Source organism: Mixophyes fleayi, chromosome 4 (genome assembly GCF_038048845.1).
Source record: "Mixophyes fleayi isolate aMixFle1 chromosome 4, aMixFle1.hap1, whole genome shotgun sequence".
NCBI classification, from domain to species: Eukaryota; Metazoa; Chordata; class Amphibia; order Anura; family Limnodynastidae; genus Mixophyes; species Mixophyes fleayi.
In genome coordinates this window covers 3,942,960-3,962,976 of record NC_134405.1, presented here as the reverse complement: position 1 = coordinate 3,962,976, position 20,017 = coordinate 3,942,960, and the positions used below count along the sequence as shown (strand labels likewise).

The 20,017-nt window shown below is 43.1% G+C and overlaps 2 protein-coding genes across 2 annotated transcripts in view; both read left to right on the top strand.

Annotated features, from left to right (window-relative positions):
- The window catches only part of TFR2 (transferrin receptor 2), a 156,374-nt gene that overhangs the window by 23,053 nt on the left and 113,304 nt on the right, over window positions 1-20,017 (top strand). The gene's annotated exons all lie outside the window — the stretch shown is intronic.
- ACTL6B (actin like 6B) overlaps window positions 17,779-20,017 on the top strand; it is a 39,848-nt gene continuing 37,609 nt past the window's right edge. Inside the window, exon 1 of the mRNA XM_075206166.1 lies at window positions 17,779-17,894. Coding sequence (XP_075062267.1) covers window positions 17,870-17,894 — 25 coding nt within the window. The 5' untranslated portion in view covers window positions 17,779-17,869. The remainder of the gene's footprint in view (window positions 17,895-20,017) is intronic.

The following is a 20,017-nucleotide window of genomic DNA, read 5'->3' as shown; positions in this document are numbered from 1 at the left end:
ACATTCATAACATAGTGGGTTGTACTCTTACTATGTAGGAGATCAAGTCTAGATTTGTGTTTCAAACACAAGCCACCACCTATAACCAAAAGCGCTTGACCAAAGGACAACTCCAGAGCAGGTGGCAGGTATTAGCAGAGGAATTTCTCAAATTTAGGACAAGTGGAGTTGGTCCTGGCCTCCATCCAGTAGAGCCCAGAAGTGGAGCAGACACTCTATCAACCTGTCTGTATTGAGTGCAGAGGATGGCCTCACGCACACCCCAACAGGACTTTCCAATCTTCATTGTCTAAAGGTCCCAAATCCACCTCCCACCCATCTTTTAGTCTCTTTTAGATGGTCAGTGTTCAGGAGGGGGAGAATGTTAACGTAGAGCATCGAAATAGCCTTACTGGAACCCATTTGTCATCGGAGAAGCTTAAGAGGGGGGCAGGGCCCCCGAACTGGGATACTAATGCGTGTCTCAACTAGTAGTTAAACAATAAGCAGTACAGCTGAGGGAAATCTATTTGTAACTGCACAAAATATTTGAAAATTAAATTTGTGTAGAGTTGCCCAAGGGAAGTCATGCCAGAATGGCCAGTTTACCGAACTCTGAAAGGGCTGAATTATTCCAAATAGGCCATTCACGATCTACGTCCATGCATTCCAATACCTTCTGCATCATCTTCTTTAGATAATTTATTATTTTGTACATCCTCTTCAGCAAGTTTTACTTTTTTTTGGATGACCAGTCCTTGGGGAGGGTAACAATGCTGTTGAATTTTCTACACTTGTACACTATCTACCTGACGGTCGATTGGTGAAGCCTAACCCCAAAGTCTTTAGAAATCGTTTTGTAACGTTTTCCAGGTTGATGAGCATCGAGAACTCTCTGAGGTCCTGTGAAATCTCCTTTGAAGGTGGCGTGGTGAAGACCAGACTTTGGATGTGAGGACTCAGGTGTATGGGTTGTTTTAAAGAGGGTAGAGCCATCCAAACTCATACCTGCTTCTCATCCCATTGATTGACACTCCACACTATTTATCCCCTTCGCTGGCCCAATAATCCTCGAGGTTCACACACTTTTTCATGAAAATTTCTGGATAACTTTGATCGATGAATGAAAAAGTACAATCATTTGTGTGTTTCATTTATTGGGCTGTCTATCTATTTTTATGACTTGGATGAAGATCTGAACACATTTAATGTCACTTTTATGCAGAAATTCAGAAAATTCTACAGAGCTCACGAAGATCTAGCACTGATCACTGATATCAGCAATCACAAATCTAATAGTAAAAATGGCTCTAAACTACCAAACTACACATAGATTACCGCAATGAATGCGTCAAGTTGCTGAAAACATTTTTTTAAAAAAAGCTTTTTATTTATAACAGCAGGTAATAACAATACAGGTGTTGCTGAATACATTTTACAGGTTTATAATCCAATAATCATAGTTCAACTAAGTGTACGTTTCTAATACATGGTCTAATCTTACTTTTATTATTCAAAGTAAAAATATTTGAGAGTAACGTTTCTGTCTCTACCGCACCAAAAATTTGTACAAAATTCCTGTCCACCGTAGCAGCTCCTCTCTCCTGAACAATATCCTACTCCGAGCACCAGAACACGAGCCTGCTCTGCAGGACATGCACTCAGGATCTCCAGAGATCTGGCATGTTGGCAAACTTCAAGAAGAGCTCTCCTCGACCTCCTAGGGTTGAATTTCTGGGGGTCATTTTCAACTCCCACAAAGGAAAGATTATCACCGTCAAGAATAAACTATAATGATCCTCTGTTTAGTTTCTAGCACATCTCAAGGTGTCAGCCAATGATTTCCTTCACCTCATCGTAGTTAGAGAGAATCGCTTTTTATATTTCCACATGAGTATTAGGTACTAAGGGCCTGATTTAGGGATGGATATAAGTCCATTTGTGCCAGGTAACTGTGCTATGCCGCACTGCACTGGAGAGACGATTCGTGGGGTGCACACGTAAGTCCAGCATACCCCATGAATGCAGGTATCCTAGGTAGACATTGATGCATTTCAGATGTCACTTTGGAAGCAAAGATTTTACCCGGCTCTTGGTAACTCTCTGCTTCTTGCTCTTTCTGAGTCTGCTCTTAATTTTGTATGTAACCTTCGCTCACTCTTATTGAATACTCTCTCTACCAACACCTAGTTAGTGGCTTATTTATTTTAGCTGCAGCAGCCACCCCAAGGTGTGAGTTTTACATTTTTAGCCTCAAAAATGGAATTAACAGAGCGTGTAATTTTTGCATGTCTTTCTTTGTGGTCTCTGTCAGTTCGTTCTTTGTATTAAGACTACCGAGAGGAGCATATAGTGCCCTTAATACTTGATATCATTTTCCATCAGATATGGCTATTTCTAGATTCTACTAGAGGCAACTATAGGTTCTTAATGCCAATTTATCTTAGCATCATTACACCATCGCTACCTTCCTAACAAGCCTAATTTAGTCCACCCGTCCGACTACTTCCTTCTAGCAGACTTATCCATACAACACTGTGGCTTTACTTAAGCAGTTGTTGTGTCAAACATTGATTAATGTCCTCTTGGCCATAGTCACCAGACCCATGTGGAATCTAATGATTGAGAATGGGGCATTGTTTCTATCTTTGTGTTTTTATCAGGAGTAGTTCAAGGACATTCAAGACCCTTGAAGTCTGCAGAAGGTTACATGATACATTTTATAGCAGCTCTTAACCCCAAAATTTACCTAAATTCTCTATTGTACCTTCTAAGATGAAGCTTAAGCAGAGGAACCTTAGGAACCAATTTTCAAGGTCTTTTATTTGTATTGGCTCCAATAGGAGGAATGACAGGTACTGCCTAGTAGTGAACACAATGACATTCAACCATTCCAGTCAGTTTTATTATCCACGGAATGGAGAAACTATCAATATACAAGAGGTGTTTCAAGAGAAGTTCTTGAGGTAAGCAATGGAACAGTAGCTTCAGACCTTCATATGTCTTCCCCAACATGTGTCAACAGTAATAGTTCTGCTGGGGAAGGACTACATAACAGAAGTTTCCAAGTTGGATGACATCTTATTCCAATATTTGTCCATGAGACTATTATATTCTCCTTCTCAAGCTCATGGCCTTTGCTCTGAACGCAGACGCTTACACCTTTAATTTCAGATCCCACAAGAGATTAACATTCCATCCATTCATCTGCCAAGTCCTTGGCCCACTCATAAGTGTTATCTGTCTCTCATTGTGCTAGAACCATAGCCATGTTCACCACTTCATATTTATATTGCTTCAGCTTCATTAGGGATTCAAAGAAACAGGGCTACTACAGTTCCCATCTCAGTTTGGCACTTTATTCTCCTTACGACTCCACTTGTCCCACTTTTTTCTCATCACAGTTGCTCCATTTGTCCCCCACTTTATTCTCATTACAATGGCTCTAGTTGCCCCACTTTATTCTCATTACAACGGCTCCATTTGTCTCCTTCTGTACTCTCTACCACGGCTTCAGTTGTCTCCTTCCGTACTCCCTACAACAGCTCCAGTTGTCCCCTTCTGTACTCCCTACAACAGGTCCATTTGTCTCCTTCTGTACTCCCTACAACGGCACCAGTTGTCCCACCCTGTTCTCCACACAACAGAAGCCACTACTCTGGAATAATTACAGCCTCTTACAACAACAATGAGAACCATTGTGTGTAACCATTACATCTGGACCTCAGGGAGCCAGCTTCAGCAGGGGGACTCGGTGGACAAAAAGCAGAAGCAGAGTGCTGAAAAGGCTTCCAGGAGATGAGGACAAGATATTTGAGCTACCAGGGGTGAAGCTACATCTTGATACCCAGTACCCAACAGCGTGTGAACTAGAGCAGAACACTGAAGGTAATTTGGTTTGACAGATATGGATTGGGTTTACAGTTCCTGCTGGAATGACGGACTTTCTTCATCTCTGCTGGTCTATACTCTTGTGTGTGCCCGCTGAAAACGGGGTGACTTTTCTGCTTGATCGCTGCCTTGCTGGCACTTATATCGAGGAAATTGGAACCAGAGCGACAATTAGGGAGCCAGTGTTGCTTGCTGAGTATAAATAACAAACAAATTGAAAAAGACTGTCCGCGTACAATAGAACGGCTGCTGTTATTTACACTAGAATAAGTTCCACCTTTCCCTTAGCATAACATACAAAATAAGTATAGAATAATAAATGGCGATAATCTCTTGCACATACAGGTATATAAAATGAAACGTCCAAAATACAATATTGGAGTATCAATTAGTCCTCTCAATAATTCTAATTAATGTCACTCAAATATGTGTCATCAAATCTTCAGATTATTCTCTGTGGATGCTGGAATCAGATAACAATGCTTTTGCAGACAGAGATCCACAAGTGAAAATGTCCTCAAATATAAAAACAAACAAGTATCAGGACAACATACCTTCCCACATGTCAAATACACCCTGTGGAAACCACAAAGCTACACTCCAAGTATTGGGAATTAGTGAGCTCAAACCCCGTCCTTATAGCCATAAGGTTTATCATGAAGGGATAGAAAACGTGATGTGCACCGATCAGAGTATTATGGCACCGTGTTGGGCACTTACAGAAATGGATTTGAGATAACAGGACACGGACATCTTAATGTATCACACCCGCGTTCTCTGTGTAATTTCCTCTTAAATTCAAATCGGAATCACCACCGATACTTCACACACGAATCCGTCCTCTCATAGATTCCCCCAATTGTACTCAAGTCAGAGTTCGGTGGAACAAACAGCCTGTAGTATGGCAGTATTGTCTGTCTCCTTCCTGTAGCGATATCACCAACTCTGTGAAGGTGGTCCCATATTTTCAGACCAACGCGTTTCGACCCTATGTCTTTCAGGTCTCTATCCTCGGAACTAGATGCTGGATAACAGACTAGATTTGGTCTACTCTGTAGTTCATATAAATTACAGCAGGTAAGTAGGCGTCAAAGCAGGATCCATAAGCAGTAATGTTTATTGACTCATGCTGGATGGTGGTTGGCACATTCTTTATCCCAGACAGTATGGACTTAAACTCAAACAGGCCAAATGGGGTGATGAACGCCGACCGTTCTTGAACCTCTGGAGTCTGTGGTATCTGTAAATATCCCTTACTCAAGTCAAAGGTTGAAATATAATATGATCCACTTAATTTGTCTAACAGCGTCATTGTGGGACAGGGGATAGGCATCAGACACAATCAAATGGTCCAACTGGTGGTAGTCTATGCAAAACCGCGTTGTCTTGTCCTTCTTGGGAACCAATACAATGGAGGACACCCAGGGACTGTGTGGTGGCTGGATCACACCAAACTCAAACATCTACACCTCCCTCCATTTACACTCCTTGGCCTCTGGTGAGACCCGATAAGCGGGATGCCTAATTGGCCTATGCTCACCACATGGTGCATCACCAAGGAAGTCTGGCCAGGCTTCCTACAAAACTAAGGCGCAAAGCGCCACAACACTGCCTCAAGCTGCTCCCTCTTGTGGGCACTCAACTGCTTATTCTACACCACCTTCACCTCTGGCATCTGCGGGGAGGTCAGGTAGTGTCTCTCTTCCTGGTTCCTTAGTCGGTAAGCAGAAAACTGCAGCTACCGACTCCACAAGCTCTGTCACACATTAAAGCAGCTAACCTTGCATTCTGGTCACTGTTCTTACCTGTTTCCCATTCTCACTCCCTGCATTCACTTGCTGGTCTGAACTGAGCATACGGACACCTGGTCTTTTCAAAACTCCCTGCGTTCACTTGATTAGCTAATTGCCTGTCAGCTCTGTCTATTTAAAGCACCTGACTGCTTACTAAGGTGCAGATCTTCAGGTCTCCTTACCTGTTAGGTCGTCTCCTCCTCTGGCTCCTGTTTATTGCTTCCACCTCGTTGTACTCTGGATTCAGCAGTCACCCTGCAGTCTATTGCTCTCCTCTGTATACCTGTATCACCTCCGCAGCCAGGACGTTGCCGCTACTCTGCAGATCGTTCCGCATCTGCTCTGATCCTGCTCCGCTCATCAGGACCTCAGCGCTTCACCACCCTGCAGTCTATTACTCTCCTGTGTAAACTTATGTTACTATCGCAGTCAAAACGCTGCTGCCACTCTGCAGACTGTTGCCCTCTCTTATAATCCTGAACTACCATTTATATTGAACCCGTCTCCAGCACTCTGACATATCCTTATTGCAACATTTATCTCCTACCCATTCATCTAGTCTCGCTCTTCGCCCCCCCCCCCCCTTAGAGGACACCGACTTACGGTTAGAGAGCCACTAAGCCCATGTTCCCTTGTTGGAATCCCTGGTGAAAACCTCTCTTTCCGTTAGACCCCCATCCCTCTGGGGGTTGCATCCACCTGAGCAGACTTCGAGGCCCATCCTGACTCTTAATTCGTCCCTCGTGGTAAGTCCGTTGCCACCTACCGTCGCTATCAATTGACACCATGTAGGTGATGTCACTTAAGCATTTTGAGACCGTGTACGGTCCAGCCCAGGTAGCCTGAAGCTTTTTCTGAAGCGTGGGCAACAGAACAAAGACCTTCTGCCCTCCTCCAACACTCTGACGCATGCACCCTGATCATACCAAGTCTTCTGCTTGGACTGTGCTTCCGCTAGGTCAGCCTGTGCGAGCCTCATTAGATTCTCTAACCAATCTCTGAGCTTTAATACATTCTCCACCACACAGACATCCTGGGTTGGTATCTCCTCATCCCAAGAGTCCCGGAACAGGTCAAGACGTCCACGGACTCAGGGCTCAGGGCTGCCAAGAGGAATTCAGGGTCCTGCAACAGCAACTTCATGGGGCCCCCCTTATAGTTTAGCATGGCAATTAATTTTGTGCCACACACCGTGGGGGTGGGTGTGGTCACACAATTGGGGGCGTGGCTTGCACCATTGGGGCGTGGTTAGCAGGTGAAAAGCGCTAGGCCACCCTCTTACAGAAAAAAACCTGCATTATTGTGTACAGCATTGGCACAAGGGTGCAGTGCCCGCTCGCCGGAGCGTGACAAGTGTCCCAGCAGTCCTGACTTTCAGGACAGCGGCACAGTGACCACATAGTGCCTCATAGTTGTGCCCGCAAATCATATCATGCCTCATAGTACAGGCCCAGTTAATACTGTGGTAAATACTCCTGCCTACAATTCATAACATACCACATAGTAGGGTCCCCAGCTCATATTATACCACAGTAATGCTCTCAATTCATTTTATGCCTCACATAAGTGCCCACAATTCACATTCTGATACACATAAGTGCAGTGTCGCACTAGGGCATGAAGGGCCCACAGGGGGAATACAGTGGTAGAGGCCCACCAGAGGGGGTGGGGCCAGTCACTAGAGAGGCGTAACCAAACCACCAGAGGGGGTGTGCCAGCCACTAGAGAGGCGTAACCAAACCACCAGAGGGGTGTGGCCAGCCACTAGAAAGGTGTAACCAAACCACCAGAGGGGATGTGGCCAGTCACTAGAGAGGCGTAACCAAACCACCAGAGGGGGTGTGGCCAGCCACTAGAGAGGTGTAACCAAACCACCAGAGGGGATGTGGCCAGTCACTAGAGAGGCGTAACCAAACCACCAGAGGGGGTGTGGCCAACCACTAGAGAGGCGTAACCAAACCACCAGAGGAGGTGTGGCCAGTCACTAGAGAGGCGTAACCATACCACCAGAGGAGGTGTGGCAAGTCACTAGAGAGGCATAACCAAACCACCAGAGGGGGTGTGGTCAGCCACTAGAGAGGTGTAACCAAGAGGGGGTGTGGCCAGCCATTCGAGAGGCGTAACCAAACCACCAGAGGGGGTGTGCCAGCCACTAGAGAGACGTAACCAAACCATTAGAAGGGCTGTGGTAAGCCCACAAAGGTTATCTAGCACTAAAGTGTAGTATATAAAGAATGCAGTATGTATATAAAGAGTACACAGTCTTGACATGCCCCTTACATTGGGCAGAACAGTCACCAAAATTCAGGATTGTCCCACAGAATCACAACATTTCACACACTCTCCTGCTCTACCTGTTCTTGTCACTTTCACCACCTGTGGCTGCTGGTTTCTTTAGTTGCGGCTTGTATGGATCCTGGAATGTTGGGGGCCCTATTTGGAAAAAAATGGGCACATTTAGAAAATTCCCACAAGCCACGGTGTTAAATCAATAGCACCCATGATTAATACTTAGGCCTTCCTCCAGCCCAACAATAAAATAATAGCATTCCCGTTTGATAAATAGATCTATATCCCTCCAACCAACCCCAACATTAAAGTAATAGTATTCCCATGTAATCAATAAACTTATTTCCTCCCTCCAAACAGCCTCAGCAATAAACTAAAAGTATTTACATTTCATAAATATACCTATTTCCCGCAACCATCGCTGCTATTGTATAATTTATATTCACATTTAATAAAGAAACCTCATTCTCCCCAAACTCACCGACACTTTCAATTTATAGCCCCCAAACTACCCCATCTTAAATTAGTAGTCCCCACTATTAAATTGCCCCACCATCACCCCACAAACAAAAGAGCACCCATTAATTAGACACCACCTACCTCACACACACTTTATTGCCACAAGCCCCCTGTGCCATCACATACACATTACTGTACCTTCATCATCACCACGCTGTGCCTTTCTGCTCTCCTCCCCTTCACCACGCTGTGCCTTTCTGCTCTCCTCCCCTTCACCACGCTGTGCCTTTCTGCTCTCCTCCCCTTCACCAGTCTGTGCCTTTCTGCTCTCCTCCCCTTCACCACGCTGTGCCTTTCTGCTCTCCTCCCCTTCACCAGTCTGTGCCTTTCTGCTCTCCTCCCCTTCACCAGTCTGTGCCTTTCTGCTCTCCTCCCCTTGCCTCCGTTCCTTTACTTTCCTTTGTATTGGCTTCTTTCATCTCTTCTCTTCTTCTCTTCTCGCTCGCTGGATTCTCTCTGCGCTGCTCCTCACTGGATGTTGGGCGCAACGTGATGATATCACGCCCGACATTCAGAGTGAACGGAGCAGGGAGGGGGAGGGGCACCAACGAGGTAAGTTTTTTTTTAAAAAATTTTTTTTTAGTACCCTACTCTCACCACCAATGAAGAGGGCGTAGCCAGTCCGATCCTGTCACCCAGGGACCACAAAAAAAAAAGAGAAAAATAAATTTAGGTTTTAAAAAAAAACGCCGGTCAGCAGGGTAATTAGTCCCCCAAACCCCTCCCTCCCCCCCCCCTCTCGGTGGCCCTGCCCGGACTCTGTGGCCATATAGTAACTCAAAGGTGAAGAAACCAGCACACTCCTGTGGCAGCTCCTGATAAGCAAACAGGAGGTGTGGCAGGTAGTGTTACCAGTCCCCCCCCCCTCTGAAGTTACAAATGCCCGTAGCATGTGCTTCAAAATGCTTCAAAGTGCTTAAAAAACCGCTCGCACAGTTCGTTAGTCTGGGGATGGTAGGGGGCAGTACTGAGTGGCCGTACTCAGCACTTTGACCAGAGACACTGGACCAGTTCACTCATGAACTGTGTCCCTTGATCGGTTAGGATCTCACTAGGAAACCCTACTCTGCTGAATACTCCTAGCAGCGCATCCGCTAACTTTGCTGCAGTTATGGAGGACAGAGCTACAGCCTCTGGATACCGGGTAACGTAATCCACCACTCTGAGGATGTACCTCTTCCCGATCTACCGGGCACAGGGAGGGGACCTACTATGTCCACATCCACTTGCTGAAAATGTTCCCCAATTATTGCCAAAGACCTGAGGGGAGCACGAGCACTGGGGCTCCCGAGACGCTGACACACATCACAGGACTTACAGTAGATCCGGACATTCCAGGGCAGAAAAAGGTTTGTATCAGGCGCTTCAGTGTTCGGTCTCTTCCCTGGTGTAAAGCCATAGGGATTTTGCAGGCAACTAACATTGGTGCAAAAAGTTTTGCAGGACCACCAGTTGAACCTAATCCCTGGCTGGTCTATCCCATCTATCTTCCTAGCTACACAATACGGCAACCCTTTACACCAGGACACACTCCCTACCTCCATCGCTGGAAGGCTGCCACCAGTCTGGCGCCTCATGCCTTCTAGCGAGGGATCATAGAGCTGAGCCGTCCTGAACTCTTCCCTGAGGCCCTCACTAACGTCTAAGTCAGGATACGCTGCCGTGGGGTCTATGTTGGGGTCACTAGTGTCAGTCAAAGTGGGGTCAGTCAAAGGGGGGTCACTGTGGTCAGCTGTACTCACCGCTGGAGCTGGCATACTGCTAGGGACAGGAGCATCACCAGGCACCCCCACAAGATCAGGTTGGCAAGAGACAACATCCTCTGCATAGCTAGGGGACGTAGTCTTTCCAGAGGCAAACGGCTGGCTGGTACCTGAAGATCTAGTAGCTGCAGTCTCTAACTTTGGGCTGGCTGAAGCTGTGGTTGCTGATGATGGCTGTGGTCTAGCAGCTGTGGTCTGTTCCTCTGGGCTGGGCTGTGCAGGTGTAGATCCTGAAGAGTGTAGTCTGGAAGCTTGGTTCCGGGTTATAGACTTGAGAAATGCGGTCACAATTCCACCCCTAACATTGTTGCCCAATATCACATCACATCACAACAGCAACATCTCGCAACTCCTGGCCATCTCCCCAGTCCAGATACACCCTTGCTACAGGCACTTCCTTCTCCAGTCCATCTGCTACAGTAACTTTGGCAGTGCGACCCTGCAATACTGCAGCAGGATTAATAAGATGGGGACTCACAACAGTAATTGAGGCTCCAGAGTCTCTAAGTCCTCCCTGCAGGGGTCCCACTTGGATGGGCTGCAGGTACCTCCACATGTTATTTGGGGGTCTTTGGTCAAACAGTTAAGCAGGTCTGATGGGCCCCGGGATTCGGATTAGGGGCACGAGTTTGGGGTACTGGGGCTGTGGGACAGTTCGCCCTTAGGTGACCGGTTTTCCAGCAGCCATAGCAATTCTTCTCTAGCCTGAGCTCTGGTGGTCTCTGATAACTCCAAGGAGCAGTACAGGATGGTGACTGGTGAGAGATACACAGATGGTTGGATACTTTCTTTTGGGGGTGAGTAGAAGAGGGGTGTTCCCAGATTGTACAGTCCTTTGGGGTTGCCTATTCGCTTCTGCCAATGGGGCCTAACAGTCACATCATGATACGCTAACTGGGTACCTTCTTCCAAGATGGCTGGATTCCTGTCCAGCACCCATTCTTTCACCTCCAGTGCGCAGCGGCGGTGAAACTGGTCCAGGCACATTAAGTATATTACCACTTACACGGTCTTGAATCCAGCTCCGCACCCCCACTCTGCCTGGCAGGCTCCCAAAGCAGGTTAGCAAACTCCTCATGGGCGGCGTGGAGGTTCTTGGCAAGGTCCCAGAACTTTTACCCCTATAGGTGTATGGGGTAATAGTGTACTGTTTAAGGAGGGCCCTCTTTACTATATCTTAGTCCACACAGTCCTCCAAGTGCTCTCCAATGTAGGCCTCCACTGCTCGTCCTTGCAATGTGGGCACCAAATGCCATTTCACTCTGGGTACAGCTTGTAGCCTGCAGGTTCTTTCAAATACTTGCAGGTGCTCATCAATATTTCCAACACTGGCCTCAAATATAGAGATGATAATCCAGATCCGCTAGGGGGCGCATCCCCTGGGCTGCATGACTGGTGCCCTTCCTCTTGGCGCTATGCCTCGATGACCTGTGCCCGCTGAGCTGCAGTTGCCTTGTCCTCTAAGGCCACCAGCTGAATCCTTAGCCTGGCTGCCTTGTGCTCATCATAGGTCAGAGGTGCTAGTTCTGCTGGTTTGTTGAGAAGAGGGCGCTGCTCTCTGGGGGTCTAGTTCACCTTGTTCCCGGTTTTCAACTGGGCCACCGCCTTGGCCACTGCCACCATCAGTTGTCTCCAACCAAGTACCATGCTGTAGGTGCCATTCTCTCAGCGCCGCTCTCATCTCCTCCCTGTTTGGCGAATGCCTGATATCAATGCCCTCTTCGCTGCACAGAGTCTAAAGGTCCGCCCTGGACACTTTGGCGTATGGAGACGTCCTGTACCATCTCCTGGCTGCAGTTATTCCTCTCCTGAATAACTCAGCTCTTTTTTCTGGTGCACGAAAAGCCGCCTGGAGTAATTCCACCACTTGTCACCAGAAATCTGTGACAGGATGCCACCCTGCCGTGGGGCTTGGGACTTGCTGGGCTTGCCTTGCCCCATCCCCTTTCTTTATCCCAAATGCTATTGGCAGCACGGTGGCTTACGGTTAGCACTTCTGCCTCATAGCTCTGGGGTCATGAGTTTAATTCCCGACTATGGCCTTATCTTTGTGGAGTTTGTATGTTCTCCCCATGTTTGCGTGGGTTTCCTCCAGGTGCTTTGGTTTCCTCCCACACTCCCAACACATACTGGTAGGTTAATTGACTGCTTTTAAATTGCCCTTAGTCTCTCTCTGCCTGTGTGTGTGTGTGTGTGTGTGTGTGTGTGTGTGTGTGTGTGTGTGTGTGCGTGTGTGTGTTAGGAAAATTAGACAGTAAGCTTCAATGGGGCAGGGACTGATGTGAATGAGTTCTCTGTACAGCGCTGCGGAATTAGTGGCACTATATAAATAGCTGATGATGATTTGCGCCCCTCTACATGCAGTAAGAGGGGCTCTGCTGTCACCACTAGGCTCCTTTACCGGCACCTAGAAACCTGTCCTTCTGAGTAACTCTTTCTGCTAGTGTACCCCCTCGCTGGACACCTGGGCTGGTACCCCTGACCTCTTCCTTTAGATTGCTGTGGATGGTTTTCCTTGGCCTATCACACTGGCCAGAGCTGCAGGGAAGCGGGCAGAGCGTTGATACTGGATGTAGGGTCCCAACCTCAGAACAGCCGTCAAAGCAGGATCTTGAAGCTTTGATGTTTATTAGCTCAAGAAGTCCTTAAAAGGACAGTTACATGCTAGTTTGACATACATGCTCTCTTCAGAAGCTCAGATGGTATAATAACATAACAAGGTCAAACAGGCCTTTATCTGTACAGATTCTGACACACATGTTAGAAGGGGGTAACATAGATGGCACCACAACGTCTGAGATATTACATCTGATGTTTACGCTCAGGATGTATTATTCTCTAGACTTGGAGGTAATTTGAAATTATTTGCTGTACATTATTCAGACAGGTTCTAAGACACCGGACTAAAACTACATAGCATGGAAAGGTAATGACCCTCTCCTGTGCATTCAAAAGAGGTATTGGTCATTGAGATGAAAAGACATAATTAGCATGTGATTAGGCTGCATTTAATAGTTGCAGAACAGATTTCCACCAACTTATGGCTACTGCATCAGAAATCAATACATTTCCAATACATAAATACAACCAGAATAGCATTATACAGTACAGTGTGGTGATTATCAGTATATTACTTAACAGTGGTGATTATCAGTATAGGATTATAAAGTGCAGCGTGGTTGTCAGGGACAGACACCTCTAGTCACTCCCTGATTTAATATCTTATCCTATATTCACACAGTGAAACAACATATCACCTCTATTTTGTCAGTAAAACTTCTAAATGCCTTTACCAGTCACAACCTGCACTTTGTGCATTTGTGACTTGGAAGTGTTTACTGTACGGGGTTACACACAATCTCAGCACTCAATCTTCCTCTCACCTATGGCACAGGTTACAGATTTGCTGATTGTCCCCCAAACAGCGCTCACACAACCACACCCACTTTGGTTTGCCATCACCGATTGAATACGGGCAACAGGACCCCAATATACTGCCTCACACTGACACGCAAGTTAGCAAGGCACCAGCAATCAAAGGGTTAACCATTAACCCCTCAAGGCTCTATGACACAAATGTACATGCAGGCGCACACTCAGTTTGGTATATAAATGTAGCCACAATTCACACCTCAGCAATGAAAGGTTTAGCATGGTCAAGCAATCTATTCTAGACAAGGAATTGAATTTGTTTAGAACAATAAGGACAGCCTTTATTATGTTTTAGATTTAATATACAAAAAGTACAATGCTTACAGGTGATAAAAAACAATTAATAAATATTTTACATACAAATATAAATGCAATTAAATGGTTATGAAAACAAATGGGATAAAAGTACAGAGCATAACTTACGTATAATAATCTGTATGCCTGGGGCAGGCAGAAGAGATGGACATTTCCTTCAGTTACATTGATCCCCAAAAAACTGACAATTTCTTGTAACTGGTCTCATCTTTCTAAGACACTCGAACACATTTCCCCACCTCCAGGGGTTGTGGTCTGTAACACTGTTTATAACCACAATTTGCATATTCCCTGATTTAATACCCAATTCCACTATGTGACCTAACTTTGCTGTGGAGTGTCACGCACACCCAATTTTATTATTAATAGATCCACTATGAATTTACCAATTTATTGATACCAAACAGGCCTAGGTCCAGTGTATTAGTTGAGCTTATACTCATTTCCTCAACTTCTCTGTTAACAGCATGCTTTATTTGACGTATGGGCTGCCCTTCATCAAGCTATTTATGAATATGTGGTAGATAACTACTTTTATTGATTTTAAGTGGTATTTTGGAAACTGAAATATATTTGCCTATACAGAATATAACAATTCCATACATGGTCTCCTTGTGTAAGACCAAAAGCTGTGAACTGCTCCCTCCCATCTGTCCAAAGTCTCATTAGGTGTCAACAAACTCTCCTATGTCAGGATATAACTCTCCCCAGGGGCCTCTGAAGCTGCCCAACTTCCCCTGAAAGTGATGCTGTTATCTTATAACAAAGAGGTGGCAGAAGCATCAGGTAACACACACCAGACCCTCTGACTTCACATTTTACACCTTAGTAGCTCAATATATCAATGGATTCATTTGATAAACCGTATTCACACTGCAGTTATGATTAGGCCTTATTCCCCCCAGTTCTGTGACTGGTTAAACTCAGTAGCTGTAATTCCTCTACGTTCACTACAGCGGTGATTATCAGTATATTATTATACAGTGTGGTTATTATCAGTATATTATTATACAGTGTGGATATAATCAGTATATTATTATACAATGTGGATATAATCAGTATATTATTATACAATGTGGTTATTATCAGTATATTATTATACAGTGTGGTTATTATCAGTATATTATTATACAATGTGGTTATTATCAGTATATTATTATACAGTGTGGTTATTATCAGTATATTATTATACAATGTGGTTATTATCAGTATATTATTATACATGTGGTTATTATCAGTATATTATTATACAGTGTGGTTATTATCAGTATATTATTATACAGCGTGGTTATTATCAGTGTATTATTATACAGTGTGGTTATTATCAGTATATTATTATACAGCGTGGTTATTATCAGTATATTATTATACAGCGTGGTTATTATCAGTATATTATTATAAAGTGTGGTTATTATCAGTATATTATTATACAGTGTGGTTATTATCAGTATATTATTATAAAGTGGGGTTATTATCAGTATATCATTATAAAGTGGGGTTATTATCAGTATATTATTATACAGTGTGGTTTTTATCAGTATATTATTATACAGTGTGGATATAATCAGTATATTATTATACAGTGTGGTTATTATCAGTATATTATTATAAAGTGGGGTTATTATCAGTATATCATTATAAAGTGGGGTTATTATCAGTATATTATTATACAGTGTGGTTTTTATCAGTATATTATTATACAGTGTGGATATAATCAGTATATTATTATACAATGTGGTTATTATCAGTGTATTATTATACAATGTGATTATTATCAGTATTTATTATACAGTGTGGATATAATCAGTGTATTATTATACAATGTGGTTATTATCAGTATATTATTATACAGTGTGGTTATTATCAGTATATTATTATACAGTGTGGATATAATCAGTGTATTATTATACAATGTGGTTATTATCAGTATATTATTATACAATGTGGTTATTATCAGTATATTATTATACAGTGTGGTTGTTATCAGTATATTATTATACAATGTGGTTATTATCAGTATATTATTATACAATGTGGTTATTATCAGTATATTATTATAAAGTGTGGTTAATATCAGTATATTATTATACAATGTGGTTAATATCAGTGTATTATTATACAATGTGGTTATTATCAGTATTATATTATACAATGTGGTTATTATCAGTATATTATTATACAATGTGGTTATTATCAGTATATTATTATAAAGTGTGGTTAATATCAGTATATTATTATACAATGTGGTTAATATCAGTATATTATTATACAATGTGGTTATTATCAGTATTATATTATACAATGTGGTTAATATCAGTATATTATTATACAATGTGGTTATTATCAGTATTATATTATACAATGTGGTTATTATCAGTATATTATTATACAATGTGGTTATTATCAGTATTATATTATACAATGTGGTTAATATCAGTATATTATTATACAATGTGGTTATTATCAGGATTATATTATACAATGTGGTTAATATCAGTATATTATTATACAATGTGGTTATTATCAGTATTATATTATACAATGTGGTTATTATCAGTATATTATTATACAGTGTGGTTATTATCAGTATATTATTATACAGTGTGGATATAATCAGTGTATTATTATACAATGTGGTTAATATCAGTATATTATTATACAATGTGGTTATTATCAGTATATTATTATACAGTGTGGTTATTATCAGTATATTATTATACAGTGTGGATATAATCAGTGTATTATTATACAATGTGGTTATTATCAGTATATTATTATACAATGTGGTTATTATCAGTATATTATTATACAGTGTGGTTGTTATCAGTATATTATTATACAATGTGGTTATTATCAGTATATTATTATAAAGTGTGGTTAATATCAGTATATTATTATACAATGTGGTTAATATCAGTATATTATTATACAATGTGGTTACTATCAGTATTATATTATACAATGTGGTTAATATCAGTATATTATTATACAATGTGGTTATTATCAGTATTATATTATACAATGTGGTTAATATCAGTATATTATTATACAATGTGGTTATTATCAGTATTATATTATACAATGTGGTTAATATCAGTATATTATTATACAATGTGATTATTATCAGTATATTATTATACAATGTGGTTATTATTAGTATATTATTATACAATGCGGTTATTATTAGTGTATCATTATACGGTGTGGTTATTATTAGTATATTATTATACAATGTGGTTATTATCAGTGTATTATGATACAATGTGGTTATTATCAGTGTATTATTATGATACAATGTGGTTATTATTAGTATATTATTATACAATGTGGTTATCAGTGTATTATGATACAATGTGGTTATTATCAGTATATTATGATACAATGTGGTTATTATCAGTATATTATTATACAATGTGGTTATTATCAGTATATTATTATACAATGTGGTTAATATCAGTATATTATGATACAATGTGGTTATTATTAGTATATTATTATACAATGTGGTTATTATCAGTGTATTATGATACAATGTGGTTATTATCAGTGTATTCTGATACAATGTGGTTATTATTAGTATATTATTATACAATGTGGTTATTATCAGTGTATTATGATACAATGTGGTTATTATTAGTATATATGAGACATTGTAACAATATTGGACCTCCGCCCCTTTAAAAGCCTCTCTCTTTTTTTCTATTGCTAAATTTTAGCCGACAAAATGCACCTTTGAGTGATGTCAGCCTTAACCAATTAGGACTGAGCTGAGAGAGAATGCTGTGCTGTGATTGGATGATATCCTGCTGGCTCTTTGTGCTCTCAGTTAAGGGCAGCTCTGTTATAACCCCATGTAACGGGCTGTGTGTCCCCAGGTGTCCAGACAGGATGAGTGGAGGAGTGTATGGGGGAGGTAAATGCTGCACTGCATCCTCTGCATGCTCTCCCTGCACCTCTGCATGCACAGACTGCGTCATTATTACCCCTGATCTGCCTGCTTGCTGCACAGTGCTGACCTAGTCCACTGACCCCCCCCCCCACTTTATACTGTCCCCACTACACCTTCTACCTGTCCTCACTACACCTTCTACCTGTCCTCACTGCATCTAGTACACTACACCTTCTACCTGTCCTCACTACACCTTCTACCTGTCCTCGCTGCATCTTCTACCTGTCCTCACTGCATCTACAACACTACACCTTCTATCTGTCCTCACTACACCTTCTACCTGTCCTCACTGCATCTTCTACCTGTCCTCACTGCATCTACAACACTACACCTTCTACCTATCCTCACTACACCTTCTACCTATCCTCACTACACCTTCTACCTATCCTCACTACACCTTCTACCTGTCCTCACTACACCTTCTACCTGTCCTCACTACACCTTCTACCTGTCCTCACTGCATCTTCTACCTGTCCTCACTGCATCTTCTACACTACACCTTCTATCTGTCCTCACTGCATCTTCTACCTGTCCTCACTGCATCTACTATACTACACCTTCTACCTATCCTCACTACACCTTCTACCTATCCTCACTACACCTTCTACCTGTCCTCACTACACCTTCTACCTGTCCTCACTACACCTTCTACCTGTCCTCACTACACCTTCTACCTGTCCTCACTGCATCTTCTACCTGTCCTCACTGCATCTACTACACAACACCTTCTACCTGTCCTCACTACACCTTCTACCTGTCCTCACTGCATCCTTTACCTGTGCTCACTGCATCTACTACACTACACCTTTTAACTGTCCTCACAGCATCTTCTACACTACACCTTCTACCTGTCCTCACTGCATCTACTATACTACACCTTCTACCTGTCCTCACTACACCTTCTACCTGTCCTCACTGCATCTACTACACTACACCTTCTACCTGTCCTCACTACACCTTCTACCTGTCTTCACTACACCTTCTACCTGTCCTCACTACACCTTCTACCTGTCCTCACAGCATCTTCTACACTACACCTTCTACCTGTCCTCACTACACCTTCTACCTGTCCTCACTACACCTTCGACCTGTCCTCCCTGCACCTACTACACTACACCTTCTACCTGTCCTCACAACATCTTCTACACTACACCTTCTACCTGTCCTCACTGCATCGACTACACTACACCTTCTACCTGTCCCTCTGCACCTTCTACCTGTCTCCAATACACCTTCTACCTGTCCTCACTACACTTTCCACCTGTCCTCACTGCATCTACTACACTACACCTTCTACCTGTCCTCACTACACCTTCTACCTGTCCTCACTACACCTTCTACCTGTCCTCACAGCATCTTCTACACTACACCTTCTACCTGTCCTCACTGCATCGACTACATTACACCTTCTACCTGTCCCTCTGCACCTTCTACCTGTCTCCAATACACCTTCTACCTGTCCTCACTACACTTTCCACCTGTCCTCACTGCATCTACTACACTACACCTTCTACCTGTCCTCACTACACCTTCTACCTGTCCTCACTACACTTTCTACCTGTCCTCACTGCATCTACTACACTACACCTTCTACCTGTCCTCACAGCATCTTCTACACTACACCTTCTACCTGTCCTCACTACACCTTCTACCTGTCCCCATTACACCTTCTACCTGTCCCCACTACATTTTATATCTGTCCCTACACCTTCTACCTGTCCCCACTACATTTTATACCTGTCCCCACTACACCTTCTACCTGTCCCCACTACATCTTATACCTGTCCCCACTACATCTTATACCTGTCCCCACTACACCTTCTACCTGTCCCCACTACATCTTATACCTGTCCCCACTACACCTTCTACCTGTCCCCACTACATCTTATACCTGTCCCCACTACACCTTCTACCTGTCCCCACTACACCTTCTACCTGTCCCCACTACATCTTATACCTGTCTCCACTACATCTTATACCTGTCCTCACTGCATCTACTACACTACACCTTCTACCTGTCCTCACTACACCTTCTACCTGTCCTCACTACACCTTCTACCTGTCCTCACAGCATCTTCTACACTACA